The sequence below is a fragment of the Tachyglossus aculeatus genome, chromosome X1, assembly GCF_015852505.1.
Source record: "Tachyglossus aculeatus isolate mTacAcu1 chromosome X1, mTacAcu1.pri, whole genome shotgun sequence".
Classification (NCBI taxonomy): domain Eukaryota; kingdom Metazoa; phylum Chordata; class Mammalia; order Monotremata; family Tachyglossidae; genus Tachyglossus; species Tachyglossus aculeatus.
In genome coordinates this window covers 69140504-69160962 of record NC_052101.1, presented here as the reverse complement: position 1 = coordinate 69160962, position 20459 = coordinate 69140504, and the positions used below count along the sequence as shown (strand labels likewise).

At 40.3% G+C, this 20459-nt stretch overlaps 1 protein-coding gene across 2 annotated transcripts in view; it reads left to right on the top strand.

Moving 5' to 3' along the window:
• The first annotated feature begins 1028 nt into the window (after nt 1–1028).
• The window catches only part of SYNPR (synaptoporin), a 320964-nt gene continuing 301533 nt past the window's right edge, over nt 1029–20459 (top strand). Inside the window, exons 1-2 of one of the 2 annotated variants that reach the window (XM_038772931.1) lie at nt 1029–1076; nt 1875–1937. In XM_038772931.1, the coding sequence (XP_038628859.1) occupies nt 1044–1076; nt 1875–1937 (96 nt within the window). In that variant the 5' untranslated portion in view covers nt 1029–1043. Of the gene's footprint in view, nt 1077–1461; nt 1686–1871; nt 1938–20459 lie in introns of those variants that run through there. The other variant, XM_038772933.1, reaches the window with a different exon arrangement.

Sequence of the window (20459 nt, the reverse complement as noted above, 5' to 3'; positions counted from 1 at the left end):
TTTTGATTCATTTTTCCATACTCCTACTACAAATTGTCTCCTCTTTCCTTCTCCATCTGTTTATACACCAGTTATATCTGTCTGTCTTCTGGCATTTAATTGTAAATTCCTTGAGAACAGGGACCAGGTCTCTTACATTTATAAGCACCTCTAGCTTTGCTATGAAAAGAGCTTGGACATATAAGTGCCTAGAAGTACTATAAGTACCTCTCCTAGGTATAGCTAGGACTATAAGCTCCACACTTGGTACGCATTCAAATATTATTGAATGAGTGGAAAACTACAGTGGCATGACTGAGGAAGTTGGAAGTATATGAAAGAATCCAGAATGAGATGTTTTCAATAGCAGTGTGCCACTGGTAGTGTCAAGAAAAAAGGTTAAATGTAGCAAACGGTATCTTGAAAACCTTCTGATCTTTGTAGTGGTACAGTTGTATCTAGTCTGTGAATATAGTGCCCCTATATTCATACACAGTAATGAGCTAGTTCAGTTTTTACTTCTTATGAGTAGCATTAGAGTAGAAATCCATAGCGGGAAAGGAATTGGGAACTGAACCATCTAACTGCAGATGGTCTGAGTGGTTCTTTGGATACTTTCTCCCTCTGAATTTCCAGCTTTCCCTGAATTTCCATTTGTAGAGCATACGATGTGGCAGCCAGATCAATGCACACCCATCATTGCTCAAATTTGGCTTCTTTCTTCCCAGTCCTCATGCTATATCTCTCTACTTCTAAAAACGACCTCAGAGGGAAACAGATGGGCTGCCTATTTGTGTTGCTGGGAGCCCATTTTGTTGTGGCACCTACTCCTAGAGGGGAGAAGAGAGAGACTTATAGGAGGCCTGGAGGGAAAAGGGGGCTACACCTAAGAAGGAAGAAAGCCTTTGGAAGAGTGTAGCACAATGAAGTGAACTATTCCCTACCATTTCACAGTTGGTTTCCACCTCAGAAACGTTTCTTAAAACGCATCCTTTTTCCCTCAGATTGGTTGACGGGTTTGTGGAGGTTAATCCCAGGGCTGATTTCATCCCGAACCAGTTCGGATGTTTTCTGGATCTGGGAACAAGGAGAGGGAGGTGAGCAAATAGATTTATCTGGGTCGTTTTGTGTGTGTACGTACATACGCGCGGGAGGGGTTGGGGTGGTGAAAGAGAGATGCTGCTCTCCTTGCTAAGTAGAAAGTCGTCTTGCTCAGCTCAGTGTACTGCCTTAAACTGGTACCCAAGTTTCCCGCGGTCCTGCCCTCTGCTTCTCCTCTCTCGCGGCAGAGTTTGTGCCAATCTTGGAGCGTCGTCATCTCCACCTCCCCTTTCGGAATCTCGGTTAGCCAATGCCAGGCGGTCGGTGGCCGACTCGGGCTTTTGGTCGCCCCACCCTAAGTTCTGTCCCGCACTTGCCTCCTCCCTCCCCTCGCTCCCTTCTCCGACGAGCTCGACTCCCTCTCGCGCAGGGGGGGGGGGGTGCGCTAGCTCACGTGTGTGTCTGTGCAGCGCATCCCAGCTCTGGGGGCGCTCGGTGCCTCCTTCTGAGGAGCTGCCCCTGTTTGCCGGCAGTCTCAAAGCCCCTCCGTGTTAACGGGTTCGAGTCAGGGAGGGGAAAACCGGACTGAACTGTGTGCGGCTGCAGGTTCTGGGGGGAGGGAGGCGGTGAACAGGTGAGGCGCAACAATGGACCCAATGAACCAGGTAGGGACAAGCCAGCCGCGCCCCCTGTCCCAACAGGGCAAGACTTTTCTGGTACGGGAGTGGGGACGGATGCTACTGGAGGAGCTTCTGCTCCCCTTAACTTGTTTTTTTTTTTTCTTGCTCTCTCTGTGCCTCTCTCTCTGTCTCTATCGCTATCTCCTTTCACCGCTCTCCCCTGCCCCAAAGCAGGCTTCTGCAGGCACTTTCCGAGCACTCAAGGAGCCTTTAGCCTTTCTGCGGGTGCTGGAATGGGTGAGTTTCTCGGAAAGGGGCGAACTGGGTTGGGACTGGGGGTGACTGGTAATGAATAGGCAGTGCAAACCTTCTCCTTTGAGAAGGGCCCCTTGGGCTCTGTCCTTCAAGCTGCGCTGTGGGGCACAGCTGGGCTCTAGGGTTTTGGGAGGATGGGAGCAGGCTTTTTCCGAGGCATTTTCTAGGTCAGCGGAGGCTGTCGAATAGGAGAGACAAGACGTCTAGGAGTGAAGGGGTGGCTTAGGCGATGTTCCTGGGAAGCCTCGAGGGGCACGAAGTGTGTGGCAAGGGGGTGCAAAGATCATTTCGTTCATTTGATGTACCTGGAGTGATGCTGTCCTATAGCTTTCCCTTCTCCCCTGGGAGACTGCCGTCTGCCCAGTTTGCTGAAGGGGGTCGAAGCTGGGAACTAGGGTAGGAGAGCCGATCCCTTAAAGCGGGGTGCGAAAACGAAGGAAGGAGACTGGCGATAGGAAGTTCGCGGAACTCTTTGCTCTGTCCGTCCATTTTCCTTTCGGCACTGGAAAACTCTTCAGGCTACTCAGATTGACGGACCGAGTGAAACGAAGATCTAGGAAGAGCTAAGTGGATCTAGAAAATCAAGAAAGATTTTCCTGACTTTTTTTTTTAAAAAAAGACTTCTCCCTTCTCTAACCGTTTCTTGAGTTTCCTGTCCCTCCCCTCCTTACCTTTGCTGTTAGGTTCAGCTTCTCTTTCCTCTAAGGTTATGAGCGATATTGGGCTCTGGAGAGTTATTCGATCTTAAGTCCTTCATTCAGAACGTCTTGACGGTCTTGCGCAAACTTGCCTTTACACTGAACAGGAAGGAAGATAATTGGTCATTTGAACAATGTCACTGTGTGTTCTGCTGATGGTTATTCATAATGAAATCTGCAGGTCAGATAGGTTCTCCTGCCTTCAGACCTCCTGGCAGTGAATGCTATCTGAACAGAAAGTTCAGAACATGCCATCTAGCATTAATCACATTCTCCTAACACTGAATAGCTGGGTAATTATGTAAGCATTTTGTGGGGAGTGGGGAGGGGAGAGAAGGGAGACTAGCATGCAGTTTTGAGATGTGATTTTAATTCATATGATGGCAGTGTTCTTCCTCATCCTATTTATACAAATTAGGAGTCTGGAACCATTTGTTTTTGTGGTAACCAGGGCAGATTTCAAAGGGCTGATTCTGTTGTTTTTTCAGGACTTGATCTATTGAGTCTGTTTCACTGCATCCCTAGCAACCACTTTTAGTAAGATGAAATGTGCACTGTCCAGGAAACTTCTGGTTCTTCTCAACATTTGGCCCCAGTGGGTTATTCAAAATAGGTACTAAATTTTCCTTCCTAAATCAGTAAAGTTACAATTCAGTTTTGATGCCCTTTCTAGGAATACATGTTCATAAATCTCCGGTTGCAAATATTTTGGGGTTTCTCTCTCCCATTAGAGTGTAAGGTCCTTGTGGGAAGGGAGCTGGTAATTTTTGTGGGGGGTTTTGTTTTGTTTTGTTTTACTTTCTAAGCACCTAGTTCAGTGCAATGCACCAAACGGGCACTCAGTAAATGCTGCCACTGTAATTTAAATCCACAATTTCTTCCCCAGACTATTTTTGCTTGACATAATAAGGACTGAAAGTACTGGTCATTTTATTTTTTAGATTCTACTTTTAATTCCTCTATGACAGTGTGTCTAATCAAGAGCCCATTGAAGTACAGTATTGAACTGGTGTCCAGTGAAGCTGATCCATTTAGAAGGCTGATTTGAATAGTTGGTGCTGACAAAATGCAATTTTTCCTTAACGTTGTCTAAATCATGTATATAATTGCCTTAACTCTCCACTTCACTGCCTGTGTAGATACAGACTGTAGTAGTAATGAACTATTCACTTTATTCCATTTGAATCTATGTTTTCATCCTATTAAAAATGAGCTAGTGGGGCTTGTGGCACTGGTCTTTTTCAATCATTCATTCAATCAATCATATTTATTGAGTGCTTAGTACAGTGTGTAGAGCTGTGCTTAGCTGTGTGTAGAGCACTGTACTAAATGCTTGGAAAGTAGAATTCAGCAATAGAGACAATCCCTGCCCATACTGGGCTTACAGTCTAGAGTGGGGGAGGCTTTTGAAAACCCTGGATGATTGAACTGTAGGCCATCTAGTGGAAAGGAGCTCAGATAGGCAAGAGAGAAGATGAAGAGAATAAGCTATCATTTCCTTTGAGCCATGGGGAATTTAGTTCTATTTTGTGGCCTTTAAAGGGATGTGGAATGATGGAGTTTGCAATTTGTACTAGATCCCCATTCAGTAGCTAAATAGGATATTTTAATTTCCAAAGCTGTGAAATTAACACATTGCTGTGAGCATCAAATGCCTTTGAAAACTGAATGTTACATAGTACTATGGCCTCTCAGCATTCACTCTACTCCTAGAAACTCTTAGGATAAGATGTCATGCTAGTGAAGTGGTTTTAAACTTCTTATTTATTGCTGTAATTGGTAATTTGAAAACTTTTTCTCTATCCATCTCCAGCACCACAGCTGTTTTGTCTATTTTTGGGGATAGTGCTATACCTACAGCAAAGGAGCTTTAACACACTGATAATTAGGAGCTTTGGGCTCTCTTCTGGGATTTCTAATTCCCTGAATCACTTTAGATCAGTTAGCCTAGGGTTATTGTATGGGTCGGGTTTCAAAAATTTCTAGATGTTTTTCCATAAAGTTGCATAGGATGAGGAATCCAAGTTGACAGATTTGGCTTAGTAATGCAACTTCTATTGTCATACATATGACCTTTTTCATTCACCCTTGTCTTGCTACTAGAATAAGTTCAGTATGGTGATTTCACTTAGTGCATCTTGGAGGAATTAATAATTGGAAAGTGTGATCTAAGCCATGGGGGCCTCCTGATTGTTGTTGGTTTCTTTTCAATAATGTCTAGAATATATCAGTGAAATTTATTAAGCCCTTACTAAGTGCAGAACACTCTACTATGTGCTTGGGAGAGCACATAGTCTTATGCCATTGAGTCGATTCCGACCCATAGTGACACCGTGGACACATCTTTCTCAGAACGCCCTGCTCTCCATCTGCAATTGTTCTGGTAGTGTATCCATAGAGTTTTCTTGGTAAAAATACAGAAGTGGTTTACCATTACCTCCTTCCGTGCAGTAAATTTGAGTCCTTGCCCTTGACTGTCTGCTGTGGCACTGCCTCCCAGCCCAGCTGAGGTTTGACTTGTAGCAGATTGCCTTCCACTCATTAGCCACTGGCCAAGCTAGAAATGGAATGGGTATGCCTCTGCTTGACTCCTGTAGCCGAGACTGGTAGAGTACCGGAAACTCTCCAGGTGCAACCCTGAGCGGGACTTGGGAGAGTACAATTGAGTTGAGATGTGATTCCTGTCTTCAAGGAGTTTACAGCCTAGTTGGGGAGACTAAAACAAAACTGAAATCACCGATTTTAGACAACCCAATGCTCAGGTTATGTCAGTTATCCATTTCATTGATTACTGATAATCTAGAAATTTGTGTGAGGCACACCTTTGGTAATAATAATAATAATAATGGTATCTGTTAAGTGCTTACTATGTGCAAAGCACTGTTCTAAGCGCTGGAGGGTATACAAAGTGATCAGGTTGTCCCACATGGGGCTCACAGTCTTAATTCCCATTTTACAGGTGAGGGAACTGAGGCACAGAGAAGTGCAGTGACATGCCCAAAGTCACACAGATGACAAGTAGTGGAGTTGGGATTGGAACCCATGACCTCTGACTCCGAAGCCCGTGCTCTCTCCAGTGAGCCATGATGCTTCTTAATTTTTTGAAAATACAAACTTTATTATTTGTCAGTGTAGTTTGAGTGTAAAAATTGTTTTGGAATCCTTTATGGTGGCATTTTCAGCTGATATGAGAACATTAATTATTTCTTCTGGTTTTGATTGGACAGATTAAGTAAATCAAATAATTTTGAGTGGTAATGAGGCTAACATGCTTATTTTTCACTGACATATGAAATGTTTTGGCTTTCAAGAGTATCCTGATTACCTTGTATCTACCCCCATTGCTTAGTACAGTGCCTGGTACATAGCATGTGCTTAACAAATACCATGGAAACCCAAAAAACAAAAACTGATGGCCCTGGATTTGGGACAAATCCCCTTAAATCTTGAGACTTCGGAATTACAGGGGTGAGGGGAATTTTCATAGAAAAGAATACCCCAAACATAAAGGCTATTCAGTGCATGTTGATTTTAACATTGCTATTGTTCATAAGAAGGTTGTATGAACTCAATTTTTAAAACACAGTTGAGTTTGTTTTCAATCCATCTTCAATCCTGCTCTTGAAGCAGGCACAGGGCAATCCATGCCTGACTTAAGGTCAGGATCACTGGATTGAGTGAAATAAGAGTTCCTATGGGACTTGTGAGAAGTGCAAATACCAATTCTGGAATACTCTGAGGCTGCCAGGTCTTAGATTGTCAGGGAAGGAAGAGCCGAGCCTGATACAATAGAGTAGCAGCTGGCTGGCCAAGCCTAACCTGAGCCCCTGGCATAGAAAACTCTGGATCTTAAGTACTTCGTGTGCCCAAAAGATACACATAATTGGGGTGTTTTAAAATTGTCTAAAAGCACACCTGACTAGAGGCTCCACAAAGTGGTGGGGTTACTGATTGCCTTCAAATGATATTGTGGGTCTTTGGGGTGAGTGAAGTGTGCCTTGGCAAGGTCAGTGTGCACAAATATGTGGTCTGGCCTGGACAGCAGGTTTAAGTCATCTTAGGAACTTTAATTTTTCCCCAGGATAATTTTATTAGTAATAAAACATAATAATAATAATAACAAATAATGATGGCATTTATTAAGTATGTGCAAAGCACTGTTCTAAGTGCTGGGGTAGATACAAAGTAATCAGGGTGTCCCAAGTAGGGCTCACAGACTTCATTCCCAATTTACAGTTGAGGGAACTGAGATCCAGAGAAGTTAAGTGACTTGACCAACATCACGCAGCTGACAAGCAGCAGAAGTGGGGTTAGAACCCACAGCCTCTGACTCCTAAGCCCAGGTTCTTTCCACTTAAGCCACACTGCTTCTCCAACATGAAATCTTAAACTCTCTTCAGCCATTTGCAAAGATTGCTTCAGATGAGGTCATATGTCCTTGCAATACCTTTACTGGTCAAGACTGAAATGTTTATCTGAAGAACACCCCTCATACTCGAGCCTCTCAGTGTCTTATTAGTAAAAGGAATACCTCCTTTTGAATAAGGCCTGATTCCTTATGTTAACATTAGGCCCCAATCCAGGTGAAGCTACCTGTATTTTGAGTAACAGAGATTCAGTTGATACCAGGTTTGCCTTAGTTCTTGCACTTGCAAGTATTTTATTAGAGAGTTCATTCATAACAAGTTACTCTCCTTGTTATGGGGACTGATTATTTAAAGTATTTATGGCTTTGAAAATATTAGAAATAACAGTATTCAGGGGCTTATGTGCTTGAATAATAACCCTTGTCACTATCCCTAATCCTTGCCTTTACATTTGAAAGGTTTCCAATTTTAAAAAAAATTCAACATGATCTACTGTATGTACAAAAATAAGCTATAGCATATGTCATTCATTGTTCTACCATATTCTCTTTTACCCCTTTACGTTTCTTAATATCGAAGGCCTTGGATGTTCATTGTAGCCAGACTGTCCCTTTAAGAATGAATAAGGCACAATGTTCTAACAGATATTTTTAAATTATGCAATGTAGTCTGAATAGGGTCTTCTGTAATTCCTCAGTTACCTCAAAGTAAGTGTAATTGTAAGTTCTGGCTTAATTGGTGACAAAATATTGTGCATTCCAAATATGAATATTTAACATAATAAGCTAAGACTTCATATAAGATACCTGCTTTGTGCTACTGAAGCTTTCTTACAATTACAATAATGGGTTGCTGTGTGGACTTTAAAATGCTGAATGTATCGGAATGCTTACAAACTCTGATAACACTTATCTTCTTTGAAAAGAACCTGCAGTTATATACAACTGATATCTATGCGTCTTTACTCAAGGAAAATGAAAGGTAATATTCTCTTTGAGCATGATGACTTCTGTGCCAGTATTCACTGAGTAACAGTGGACTTTTGGAATATTCCTTCATCCTTCTCTATTCACAGATGCATTCTTAAGAGAATTTTGATTAGTCAGATTGACATTTATAAGCTATCATTTCAGTGGGAAATAAGATACTGTGTTCCATTTTCTCCCCAAACCAAATTTCATATTGCCCCCATATATTCTGAAGTTAGTACATAATTTTTGATGCATTAGAAGAGTTTTGGGGATGAGATTTACAAGGCAGCATCAGAATACACTTGTGATCTACTCAGAGTCTCTTCCAGCTCAACAGATTAAGAGCATCATCAAATCATAATCATTTGTGTGTCTTCTGAGGTATACACCTCTGGAGCAGTCATCAGTATGTATCTGTTGTCTCAGGAACTTCTATGTACAAATGACTGCTTTAGAGACTCATAACCCAGAACGTGATTAACTTGAATCTACCACAGTGCTTAAAACAGTACTTGACATATAGTAAGTGCTTCATAAATACCAAAAAGATATGCAAATGTTATGAATCACTTTGTAGATGCAATATGGTGTGATAGTCTAACAATGTCTGAAGAAAATGGAAGTCATATAGCAACCTACACCCAGAAAGCTATACACACAGCCAAAAGTATTCATCTGCAAAATAGAACTCACAGCAGTCAATGCACTCTGCTACCTAGGCAGCACACTCTCCAATGATGCTCTTCCAGACTGTAAGCCTGTTGTGGGTAGGGAATGTGTCTGCCAACTCTGTTATAGCTCACAGTAAGCACTCAGTAAATATGATTGAAGCACAAAGAGATAGAAAATATGGTCTTGGGAAGACTTCATGACAGTGTGTGGCTCTGGTATCCAATCTCTTGTAAGGCATGCACCTAGTGCAGAAGACTCACTCAGCTCCTAAAGTGGTTTCATTAGCATCATCTGTGGACCATTTTCAGCCTCAAATAGCAGGATAAGATTATAAGCAATGAGGTCCTAAAATAGCTTATCAGCAGTGAAGTCATGCGCATAGGAATAAAGTTCCACTAGGTGGCACATGGGAGGAAAATGGCCTGCAGCAGGAGACTGGCAGCAGCTAATGTGTATAGGAAACTGATAGGAGGCACACACAACCCCAGAGTGTAGAAAAATATGTTTTAAAGACATGGTGAAGCAGTCTCAAACAATGTTACCTAGTAGTGAACTGTTGGACAGATATACATGTATGGGTTTATGTGTTTACATGTACATATACCTGAATGTGTACATACATATTTATATGCCAAATGAATGCTGTACCATAAAGCGAAAATAGTAAACACGAACATGGCCTCAATACTATATATATTTTTGTGATTGTTTTTCATTTTTTCTTAAACCATTTTTTAGGTTAATTATCTTTAGTATTTGTGAATTTATGTTAAAAATGCAGTTTTCAGGGGCAAAGCAGGCAAACATTGATAATTCTCTAAGGGGAGAACTTTAGGAGTTCATTTATAGGTACCGTGATAGAAGAATACTCCCATTGATAAGGTATTAACCTGGAAAGAATTATATTTGGGACTAGGGCTATCACCCAGGGAGTGTACATCAACATTTCCATATTTATGTTCCCTTCAACCTGGTTTATGTGTGACTTTCATTGGGATGTTAGGTTAATGTTTGATTACTGCAAAAGTCATTTCATATTGAAATTTTTTTAACAAGACAAATACCAAAATGTTTTTGTTTGTTTTATTAATCCAAGACCTTCTTCAGATGTAAATGTCTTTAAGGCTACTGACCCATGAAAGAAGTATTCACTTAACTGGAGAAGATGATTTTTTTTTTTTGAGGGAAATAGTCTTCTTCCTAGAATCTGACAAAAGTGATGTGTAGATTCAAGACTAGACATAGAACAGGAGTTTTAATAGCTTGATCTGATTAATTGGAAGGATGCTGGGAAACAAATTGAGTTAAGGGTAGTGTTTATGGACAGTATGGGTGTGTTTGGAAGGTGGAAAACCTAGACAGTGGAGTGATTTACTAGTTGCCCACATGATTCCTGAGAGGGAAAGAGAAAAAGCAAGGGCCAACTGATCTGGAGATACTTTATTTGCTGTTGCTGCATGGATTTGGGGTATAGTTTTATCAGAAATTTTAAGGATGGAGCAGAAACCCCATTCCTCCACCAAAATTTGAGAATCCTGAATTGACTGCTTTTAGGATTGAAGTAATGTTTAAATATATGGGACTAGAGGGTTCCTAGTAGACATACACCAATGATCTGTCCCCACAGCCAGAATGAAGCTGAGGATTTGTCTATTCTGGCAAAATAAAATGGAGAATAGTGCCATTATATGGTAAATCTGATTACTAGGGCTAACCATCCTCAATATTTGGACAAGGACCAATGATATTTGTGATATTTAAATGCTTTCTGTGTTCCAACCACTGTACTAGGCATAAAAGAAGATATGTGATAGGCAGGCTGCTTGGAGCTTGCAGTCCAGGAGGGAGAAGGGACAATTAATCCCTGCTTTAAAGATGAGGAAACTGAGGCACAGAGAAGTTAAGAGAGTTTCCCAAGGTCACACAGCATACAACTGTTAGGGCCCGGAATTAGAACTCAGGTCCCCTGGCTCCCAGGCTCATTCTCTTTCCACTGAGCCACACTGATTTTCTTTGTCCTTCAACAGAATTGAGATTCTTTGAATGATTTCCACAACTCCACACTTAATTTGGTTATGTAGATTCAACCAGGTGATTGATGGAATTAATATGCAGCCTGAATCATGTCACATTATTTTAAACATTTAAATTCCTTTTGACTTGCACAAACTAGCAATGCAGGTCAGATTAAGGATCCAGGAACAACAAATTAATTGGGTCTACTCCCATCTTTAAAAACAAAACAAAAAACCTGTTGAATAATTTAGGCTTGCTGTAATTTTTCTATGATGAACTTAACTTGAAAGTATTTGCCAAGAAAATAATGAACTGATCCCTAATGACTTGCATAGAAAATGTTATTTTCCCATTATTTCCTATAATTTTCCCATTATTTCCCATCTTTCAAGTTGGTCTTTGATTGTACTCCTTTTCATTGAATGTATATGCCTTTTTTATCTAGGCCTAATAGATGGTTATTTTTCAATGTGATTATTCCTTAAGCAGTGATCCAAATTACTGAGACGATAGAAAGACCAGATTGGAAGAAATGTGCCAAAGAGAGTTTCCCACACACCATAAATACAAGGATTGAATGAGCTGTTGCACAGAGAAGTGTAGATAGCATAAAAATCACGGAGACAAAAGTGACCTCAAGGGATCATCTAATCCAGTCACCTGTCTAATGATTCCACAACCTTCTTTTCTTTGACCCCTTTCAGAAAGCTCTTTGCTATGTTTGAACAAACCCTTTCTCATTTTCTCTCTTCTCTACTCTCTTTGTCTCACCTAATTCCTCCTACTTTTCCTTTATGGATGGTAGATGACCATTAAATGGAGTGGCTATAGAGTGATCATTTGGGGGTGGACACATTGAAGAGCAATCATTGAAGGTCAGTAATTAGCTTCTTGTGGAATGCAGAGGGAAGAGATACTAAGGCTGGGGCTATATCTAGGGAAAAAGGAAAACAAGTTAGGAGCACTAGCCGTGGGTTACCTATCCTAATTTGGATTATAAATTTAATCTGGATGTTATTAATATTGGGTAGTCTAGACAGAATTTTAAAGAATTTCTCCTACAGTACCAGGCTGTACAGCTACAATTCAGGGGAAAAGGAGTAGCCTCATGTTTTATATTCATATTCCAGGGCTTATTTATGAAACTCAATTGGTAGATGCACAAATCCTATATCTGAATCACTTGAAGAAAGGGCATGCTCATTACATCATCCAAACACAACTCTAGATTTTAATTAGAAATTACTTTTGCTTCAGAGACAAAATGTCTCTATTTAAAAAAAATGAGACCAGTCATGTGTCATGAAATAACAATTCAGTTGCCACTCCACTGAATTGTAGCTCACCCCTGGAGAACATCAGCTGCACATATTGGCATCTGGACTTGATTCTCAATAGATTTTTAGTTACCTAACTCCATCATGACAAAACAGGTCCAGGTGGTGCTTAGGGGAACATTTTTCAAGCCTGCAAATGAGGCTTTCACTTTTCCCCTTTTTGACATCAAATGTGACCTGACAAGTCTCCAATTTAAAGTCACAATCTCTTTTACCCTGAATTTGATCCCCAGAAATTCTCTGAAATGCCAATCCTTAAACAGACCTCTAAAATTGAGTTTGTTGCTGTATCATGCTTTATTAATGATCACAAATTGGATTAATATAGCTCTAGAATGTGGTGGAATCTTTACTGAGAAATAATTTAGTCACCACATGCTTTAACAACAAATCATTTATTTACTGCATTCAAATATTTTCCAGTGAATCTCTCTCATACCGTTTTGTTACTTGTTCTGCTGTTCTCAGGACCTCCCATGTCTCCAGATCTTCCCTGTCACAGTGAGATTCTCTTAATATTTTTCCCTTTGCATATTAAATATTAAGAAAATTGATAGCCTAATTTCAGACTACTTTCTGATTCTAGTTAGCCTTAAAATATCTGGTTCTTCCCAGTTTTCTTGTGACTTGATATCATTAATCTTCATGCTTTCACCCACCATCTAGATTTTAATAGGACATCATCACATATTTGCTCATCTTATTTGTCCAGCCTCGTTGTTTTTGTCCTTCTCACCTGGCAGTAGCTAAAATTTATTTCTAATTTTCCTGGGAGAGCTGTCCTTTTTCTGTGTTACCCTCAAATGATCTTAAGGCTCTTTTCTTCCCAAAAGTTTCCATGCAACAACTGAACTTTATCATCATCATGTAGAACCTGCAGGGCTAGGTAGATAGAGCATGTTCCTGGGAGTCAAAAAGACCTGGGTTCTAGTCCTGCCTCTGCCAGTTATCTGCTGTGTGACTTTGGGCAAATCACTAACTTCTCTGTGCCCCAGTTACTTCATCTGAAAAATGGTGATTAATTGTGAACCCCATATGGGTCAGAGACTGTGTCTGACCCGATTTACTTGTATCCACCCCAGCGCTTAATACAGTGCCTGGCACATAGTAAGCACTTAACAAATAACACAATTAATTATAATTATTATTATTGTTTAGCCAATCATTTCTTGAGCACTTACTATGTGCAGAGTACTGTACTAAATAATAATGATGGCATTTGTTAAGCACTTACTATGTGCTGAGCACTGTTCTAAGTGCTTAGAACAGTGCTGGGGTAGACACAAGGTAATCAGGTTGTCCCGTGCTTGGGAGATTACACTATTACAGTGTTGGCAGACACATTCCCTGCCCACAACTAGCTTTCAATCTAGAAAGGGAGACAGACATAATAAATAAATTATGGATATGTACCTAAGTGCTATAGGGCTGGGAGAGTGGTGAATAAAGGGTACAAATCTAAGTACAACAGCTATACAGAAGGGAGTGGGAGAAGAGGAAATCAGGGCTTAGCTGGGGACAGCCTCTTAGAGGAGTTGTGCTTTTAATAAGGTTTTGAAGGTGCAGAAAGTGATTGTCTGTCAGATGTGAAGAGGGAGAGCCTTCCAGTCTAGAAGCAGGACGTGGGCAAGAGGTCAGCAGCAAGATAGATGAGATCAAGGTACAGCGAGTAGGTTGGTATTAGAGGATTGAAGTGTGTGGGCTGGGTTGCAGTAGGAAAACAGTGAGGTAAGGTAGGAGGGGCAAGGTGATTGAGTGCTTTAAAGCTGAAGGTAAGGAGTTTCTGTTTGATGTAGAGGTGGATGGGCAACGACTAGAGTTTCTTGAGGACTGGAGAAACGTGGACTGAATGGTTTTGTAGAGAAGGATCTGAGCAGCAGAGTGAAATCTGGACTGGATTGGGGAGAGACAAGGCAGGGAAGATCAGCAAGAAGGCTGATGAAGTAATTGAAGCAGGATACGATAAATACTTGGATTAAAAAGGTAGCAGTTTGGATGCAGAGGAAAGGACAGATTTTAGGGATGTTGTGAAGGTTGAACTGACAGGATTTGGTGACAGATTAAATATGTGTGTTGAATGAGAGAGATGAGTCGAGGATAATGACAAGGTTATGGGCTTGTGAGAGAGGGAGGATGGTAGTGCTATTATTGTTTCCCTCAACTGCAGATGAAATAAAATAGCTTCAGCTGCTTGATATATTTGGATGATTGTATTTAAATTCTTTTCATCCACTAACACTTCCAGTAGGTAGGTACTCTTGTTGTGTTTGATGTTTTTAAGTATATTCATATTATCTCCATCTCCAATGAAGTTATCTGCTCACAACCTAAAATTGCAGCTTGGACTTAATGATCTTTTACCTAAGGTGTAACCTATCAACTCTCACTTTGCCCTTTGGTAACAGCAATCTTTAAATAGCAGAACTGACTGTTGTCAGCTATGATTAAATCTATCAAGTATTTAGGCAGTTTAATCTCTTGCTACACTTAAATGTTACAACTTCTGGGGACACTTAGACTTAATCCTTTTGTTCTTAGGAAAACGTTGAGCTCCTATATCAAATGTTTTATGATGAGCATAGGCTTTTGAGTAATCTATGTCAATATTTTGTTTTTTTCTCATCAGCTTACATCCTGTTTTCAATTCACTCCTGATATGTTATCTTTAGGGAAAAACAATAGAGTCATTGCAGCTTCTGTTAAACAATAGATCAAGTTTAACTACTGTGCTTGAGAATGGTGCTGCGGAAACCATTAGTACTGCAGTCCATTCCTTTGTGCTGGTTCTTGATCTTGAAGTCTCAGAATAGAGGCTGGTCCATTGTTTTGATGGGAGACTCCATCACCATATTACTTCACTAGAGCTCTTATTCAGTTTCAGGGTAGACTACTGTACCAGCTTCCTTACAGGCATCCCTGCCTTTCTCCTTCAGTTTATACTACAAACTGCTGCTTGGAGACTTCTTCAGCATACTTTTTTCCATGTCTCTTAAAAACCTCCAGTAGTTACCTATCTGCCTCTGCATCAGAAACTCTTTTCAATCAATTTCAAGCCCAGTCCTTACCTATCTGCTTTCTTCTCCCACTATTGTCCAACTTGCAGTTCTCATTCTTTCAGAGCCACCCTTCTAGCTATACCTTGCCCTTTACTCTCCTACTTCTGTCCCCCTTGCTAGTAACTCTCTCTCCCTCTCTGCATCATGCAGACCACAGCTCTTCCCACCTTCAAATCCTTCCAAAAATCCCAACTCTTTCAACAAGCTTTCCTTAATTCATTTCTCAGCACCCTAAACCATATCATCCCTTCAACAAACTCTAGCCATTAAGAACTCATTTACAACCTCCTTAGCACTTTTGTCCTCACTTTGTTTTTCACCTCTCTAGTTGTACATATATTGTAAAATTTGAAAATGTTAATCTCCCCCATTAGAGTGTAAACTCCTTTTGGGGAATGTGTCACTTTGTTGTTTTGTGCTTCCCAAGTACCTAGTACAGTGCACCACACCAAGTGGGTGCTGAAAAGCTATTACTTCTCCTGCTTCTACATGATGCTATTACTCCAAAGCACCATGGAACTCTGAGCTCCAAGCACCTTTCTAAAATGCCTCACAAAGATGAGCTGGAAATGACGTAGTGCAACCAACTGCAGCTGCTCTGTGGTAGTAGAAGGATCATTGCTAGCTCAGACCAATTACTCTGACCCTGGCAACATCTTAAAGTGGTACAGTGTGCTGGCAGGCAAGGGATGGGGGTTATTCTTTATAGGGTATGTACCCTATTCTTCCACTTTCTTTAGAAAGAGAAGAGTCTATTCTTTTTGGTATTTGTTAGGTGCTTACTGTGTGTCAAACGCTATTCTAAGTGCTGGGATAGGTACCAAGTTAATTAGGTTGGACACAGTCCCTGTCCCACATGGGGCTCACAGTCTAGGAGGGAGAACAGGCATTGAATCCCCATTTTGCAGTTATGGAAACTGAGGCATAGAGAAGTTAAGTGATTTGCCCAAGGTCACACAGCAAGCAATTAATAGAGCCAGAGTTAGAACCCAGGTCCTTCTGACAGTCGTAGGACTGTTTTCTTTCTATTAGACAACATTGCTTTCTATTAGCTCAATAGGAGGGGAAGGAAGTGTTTGAGCTGGTGGTGGAGCTGGGGAAGGGCAAGGGAGAGGAAGGACAATAGCTTCTAAATCCCCCAGCCATTAATCCAAGAAAGATTTTTAATTGATCTGGGCTGTTGGGAGATACTTGCTCTGAAGTATATAAACTCCTTCTCTGATAATCTCATTGCATATCACATAATAATTGCTCAGTCAATACCTTTGATGGAGTTTACATTTTGGAAATCCTACTTAGTGGCCTGGCATGAAATTTTGCCTAGACTGCTCTCTAAAAAGTCTCATCCTTGCCTGAAGAGGGTCCAGAAGATAGAATTGGCCAGTTAAATCATTTTGCTCTATTATTATTTGCTACTGAAAAATCACAGAATTTCGAGAACTATCCAATCCCTTATTGGTGATGAGATGCCACACCCCACCCCCCTCAAGAAGTAGAAGAGGTAAAATTTTATTTAACTAAACTCCAGTTATATGTTCAGATCACACTTCTGACCCTGTTTTTTATCATTTATTGACAAACACAGCTATTTGTGAAATACTACAGCTCCCATACCTCTTGCCCCCCACGCCACAATCTCTGGAGTTTTTCCTCCCACTGTTACTGTTACCCTTTTGAACTAACTGTATTAAACTCATATAGTATCATATGCTCTTTCATAATTATGTGGAGGAATGGGGCACATAATCTACAAAGAAAGCACCATGACTGGCAAGAACAAGTTTATGGGATGATTTGGGTTTAGGTTCTATGTGGTTTAGGTTTCACTGGGGAGTTTCACTTTTTCTCAGTGGTTCTCTTTGTACTCCCCACCAAAATGCCTATTCACAGATTGATCTCCCATGCACATAGTAGTTGTTACAACACAACTTCTTTTCATAAGGAAATCGCTTTCTTTGTACCCCTTACCAGGGCAGTGAGTAAGAAAATAAGTATCTTGCAATGGAAGGTGGCAGACTGGGTGATTACAGAAACTGCTACTCAAAACTGAACAGTAAGTGTATAAACCAAAACCATGGTTAGCAAAGAAACAGTATTCAGTGAGGGGAAACATGGATATTTTGCTTCCACTTGACCCAGATAGATAGTATGCATTTTAAACAATCCCTGGCACGTATATCTTAAGTGATGCAGAAATTTAGTCAATGTGTGTTTTTATTTGGGAATTTGGTTCTTGCCTTGTGCTTTCACACAGATGAACATAGCCTGTATGCAGTTCTTGCCCAAGTTTCCTTTAAAGCTGTAGCCCACTGCTGTGCATACTGAGGCCTACTTAAGATTAATGTACTCTAAAGTTAATAAGAATATGATGACTGTGTGGGTGTGAAGATAAGAAAGATGTGTGTAGAAACAAAATCCCACTCACTTTTCATTCAGTCTCACTTTAGTAACAACAGATATTTAGGTAGATAATGAAATTATTTTTCCAGTTTTCTTTTTTTAACCGAAATGACTTGCTATGAATTTAGACACCCTTAATCATTCAATTATACTAACACTGAGTCTTGGCATATTGTTTTATGTGTTCATTTCCTTCTTAGCTTTATCCCAGCAAAGATTTCACATCCATAGGGTTAAACTGAACAATTTAATTTAGATTGTAAGACCCTTGAAGGCAGCGTCAGTATCGTCTACTTGTATGTTCCCAAATACCTAGTCCAGTGCTAAGCACATGTGACAAAGGGTGCATAATGACATAATGATGACGTCCTTATTTTAAATTGATGACACTTTAGGATGGACTGTTAGACTATTGGTCATGTGCTTGACTAATAAAATCATAACATAAAGATATGTATCTTTAAATATGCATAGCACATTGTATAGTGACAGTATGGAAATGATGAAAATCAAGATTTATTTCCACTTTCTACTTTTCCTATGTGCCTAGAGGATAAAAGCTTTGGGATCCATGAGTTTAAATCTTTGCTTCCTTTGTAGAGTGTGTTTGCTCTAAATGCAGAAAACTCACAGCTAACCAATTTTCTCAAAAGATGCCCAAATAGAGGGTTATCTCCATCAGATTGCTGATTCTGGGCAAAGAGCAAATGACTCATTGTAAACCTGATTAATATAGTTTTCAAATAACCAGTATATCTTACCAGCAAAATATTGCATAACAAAGTTCTGATGACTATTTTTTTGTAGGCCGAACAAAAAGTTACAAGGCGAAGCAGCACGGCCTTGTGGATAGAGCACAGGTTTGGGAGTAGGAAAGACCTGGGTTCTAATCCCAGCTCTGCCATTTGTCTGCTGAGTGATTTTGGGCAAGTTACTTAACTTCTCTGGGCCTCAGTTTCCTTATCTGTAAAATGGGGATTAAGACTGTGAGCCACATGTGGGACAGGGACTTTGTCCAACCTAATTGGGTTTTATCTACCCCAGAGCTAAGGACAGTGCTTGAAACATAGTAAGTCCTTAATGAATACCATTATCATCATCATCACTTAACTTCTCTGTGCCAGTTACCTCATCTGTACCTCATCAAGCGCTTAGTACAGTGCTCTGCACATAGTAAGCGCTCAATAAATACGATTGATGATCTGTAAAATGGGGATTAACACTGTGCGCCCTCTGTGCGACATGGACTATGTCCAACTGATTAGCTTGTATCTACCTCAGTGTTTAGTATAGTGCCTGGCACATAGAGCTTTAAAAAATACCATGAAAAAAAATAAAGGGTTGCTTATATAAGGAAAACATTTTTCTCAAGGTTTGGTAGCAAGAAGTCATAGTGAAACCTAACTTTAGTATATTCTATGATTAGTGACATAGTCTAGTGTGACCTTTTACGGAAGGTCTATAAATAGTACAATTAGTATTCATAGATAGATTTTTAAGGAACTAATAGAGTTGTTATTTTTCTGTCCTTGGACGTTTAGAAATTGGGATGGTATACTGTTTACAGAGATTGGACAGTGACTATATCTCTTGAAGTGGTGCCAGAAAATTGCAAACATTTAAGATTGCCCTGACCAAACTGGAACATGTAGTCATCACACAGTGTTTTTGTTATTTTTTTCAATAGGTAAGTTCAGTACTGTTTTAAGTGAGAGAGACCTTTGAGATTATTAAATTAGTTCAAGAATGCCTCAATTAGATTTTTTAAAAAATCAAATATTAACATGAGAGTGATTGTAAGTTTCATAAAAATTCCAAAAATGCCCCTAATGAGTCATACTTTTTGGATGGCTCAATTCATTTGGGAAATTTTGATTTTTGGAAAATATCATTTGCAGTTAGTCATACTTTTACTTTCTGAATTTATTTTAATTCATTATTCCTTAGAGGATATGAATTCAGTAACAAATGATGAACTGTACCATGGTCATAAGCATTCTATTCTACAATAAATAGTATTTTACTTGATCTTTTTCTCAATTGTTTCAATATTAAGGCAATATATTAGCATAAATAGATTAAGCCCTCAGATATGTTTTTATCAGTTGTATTTATTGAGCACTTACTATGTGCAGGGCTTGGGAGAGTACAAATAACAACATAACAGACACATTCCCTGCCCACAATGAGTTCACAGACTGAAGGACCGCTTTGATTGACGAGTAGTTAGCTTTTGTTATTTGAAATCTATCTCCTTATTCTACTATTTATAAAGAAGCAGCATGGCATAGTGGATAGAGCTCGGGCCTGGGAGGCATATGGTCATGGGTTCTAATTCCAGCTCTGCCACATGTCTGTTGTGTGGCCCTGGGAAAGTCACTTAACTTCTCTGTGCCTCGGTTACCTCATCTATAAAATGGGGATTGAGACTGTGAACCCCACATGGGACAGGGATTGTGTTAACTCACTTTGCTTGTATGCAGAAGGGAGAGGTTGCTGGGGAAAAGAGGGCTTAATCCCGGAAGGCCTTTTGGAGAAGATGTGATCTTCATTAATTAATTTATTCATTCATTCAATTGTATTTATTGAGCGCTTACTGTGTGCAGAGCACTACACTAACTGCTTGGGAAGTACAAGTTGGCAACATATAGAGACGGTCCCTACCCAACAGCAGGCTCACAGTCTAGAAGGGGGAGACAGACAACAAAACAAAACATATTAACAAAATAAAATAAATAGAAGAGTAAATATGTACAAGTAAAATAGAGTAATAAATATGAACAAACATATATACAGGTGCTGTGGGGAGGGGAAGGAGGTAAGGCGGGGGGGATGGGGAGGGGGGAGGAGGGGGAGAGGAAGGAAGGAGCTCAGTCTGGGAAGGCCTCCTGGGGGAGGTGAGCTCTCAGTAGGGCTTTGAAAGGAGGAAGAGAGCTAGCTTGGCAGATGTGCAGAGGAAGGGCATTCCAGGCCAGGGGGAGGACGTG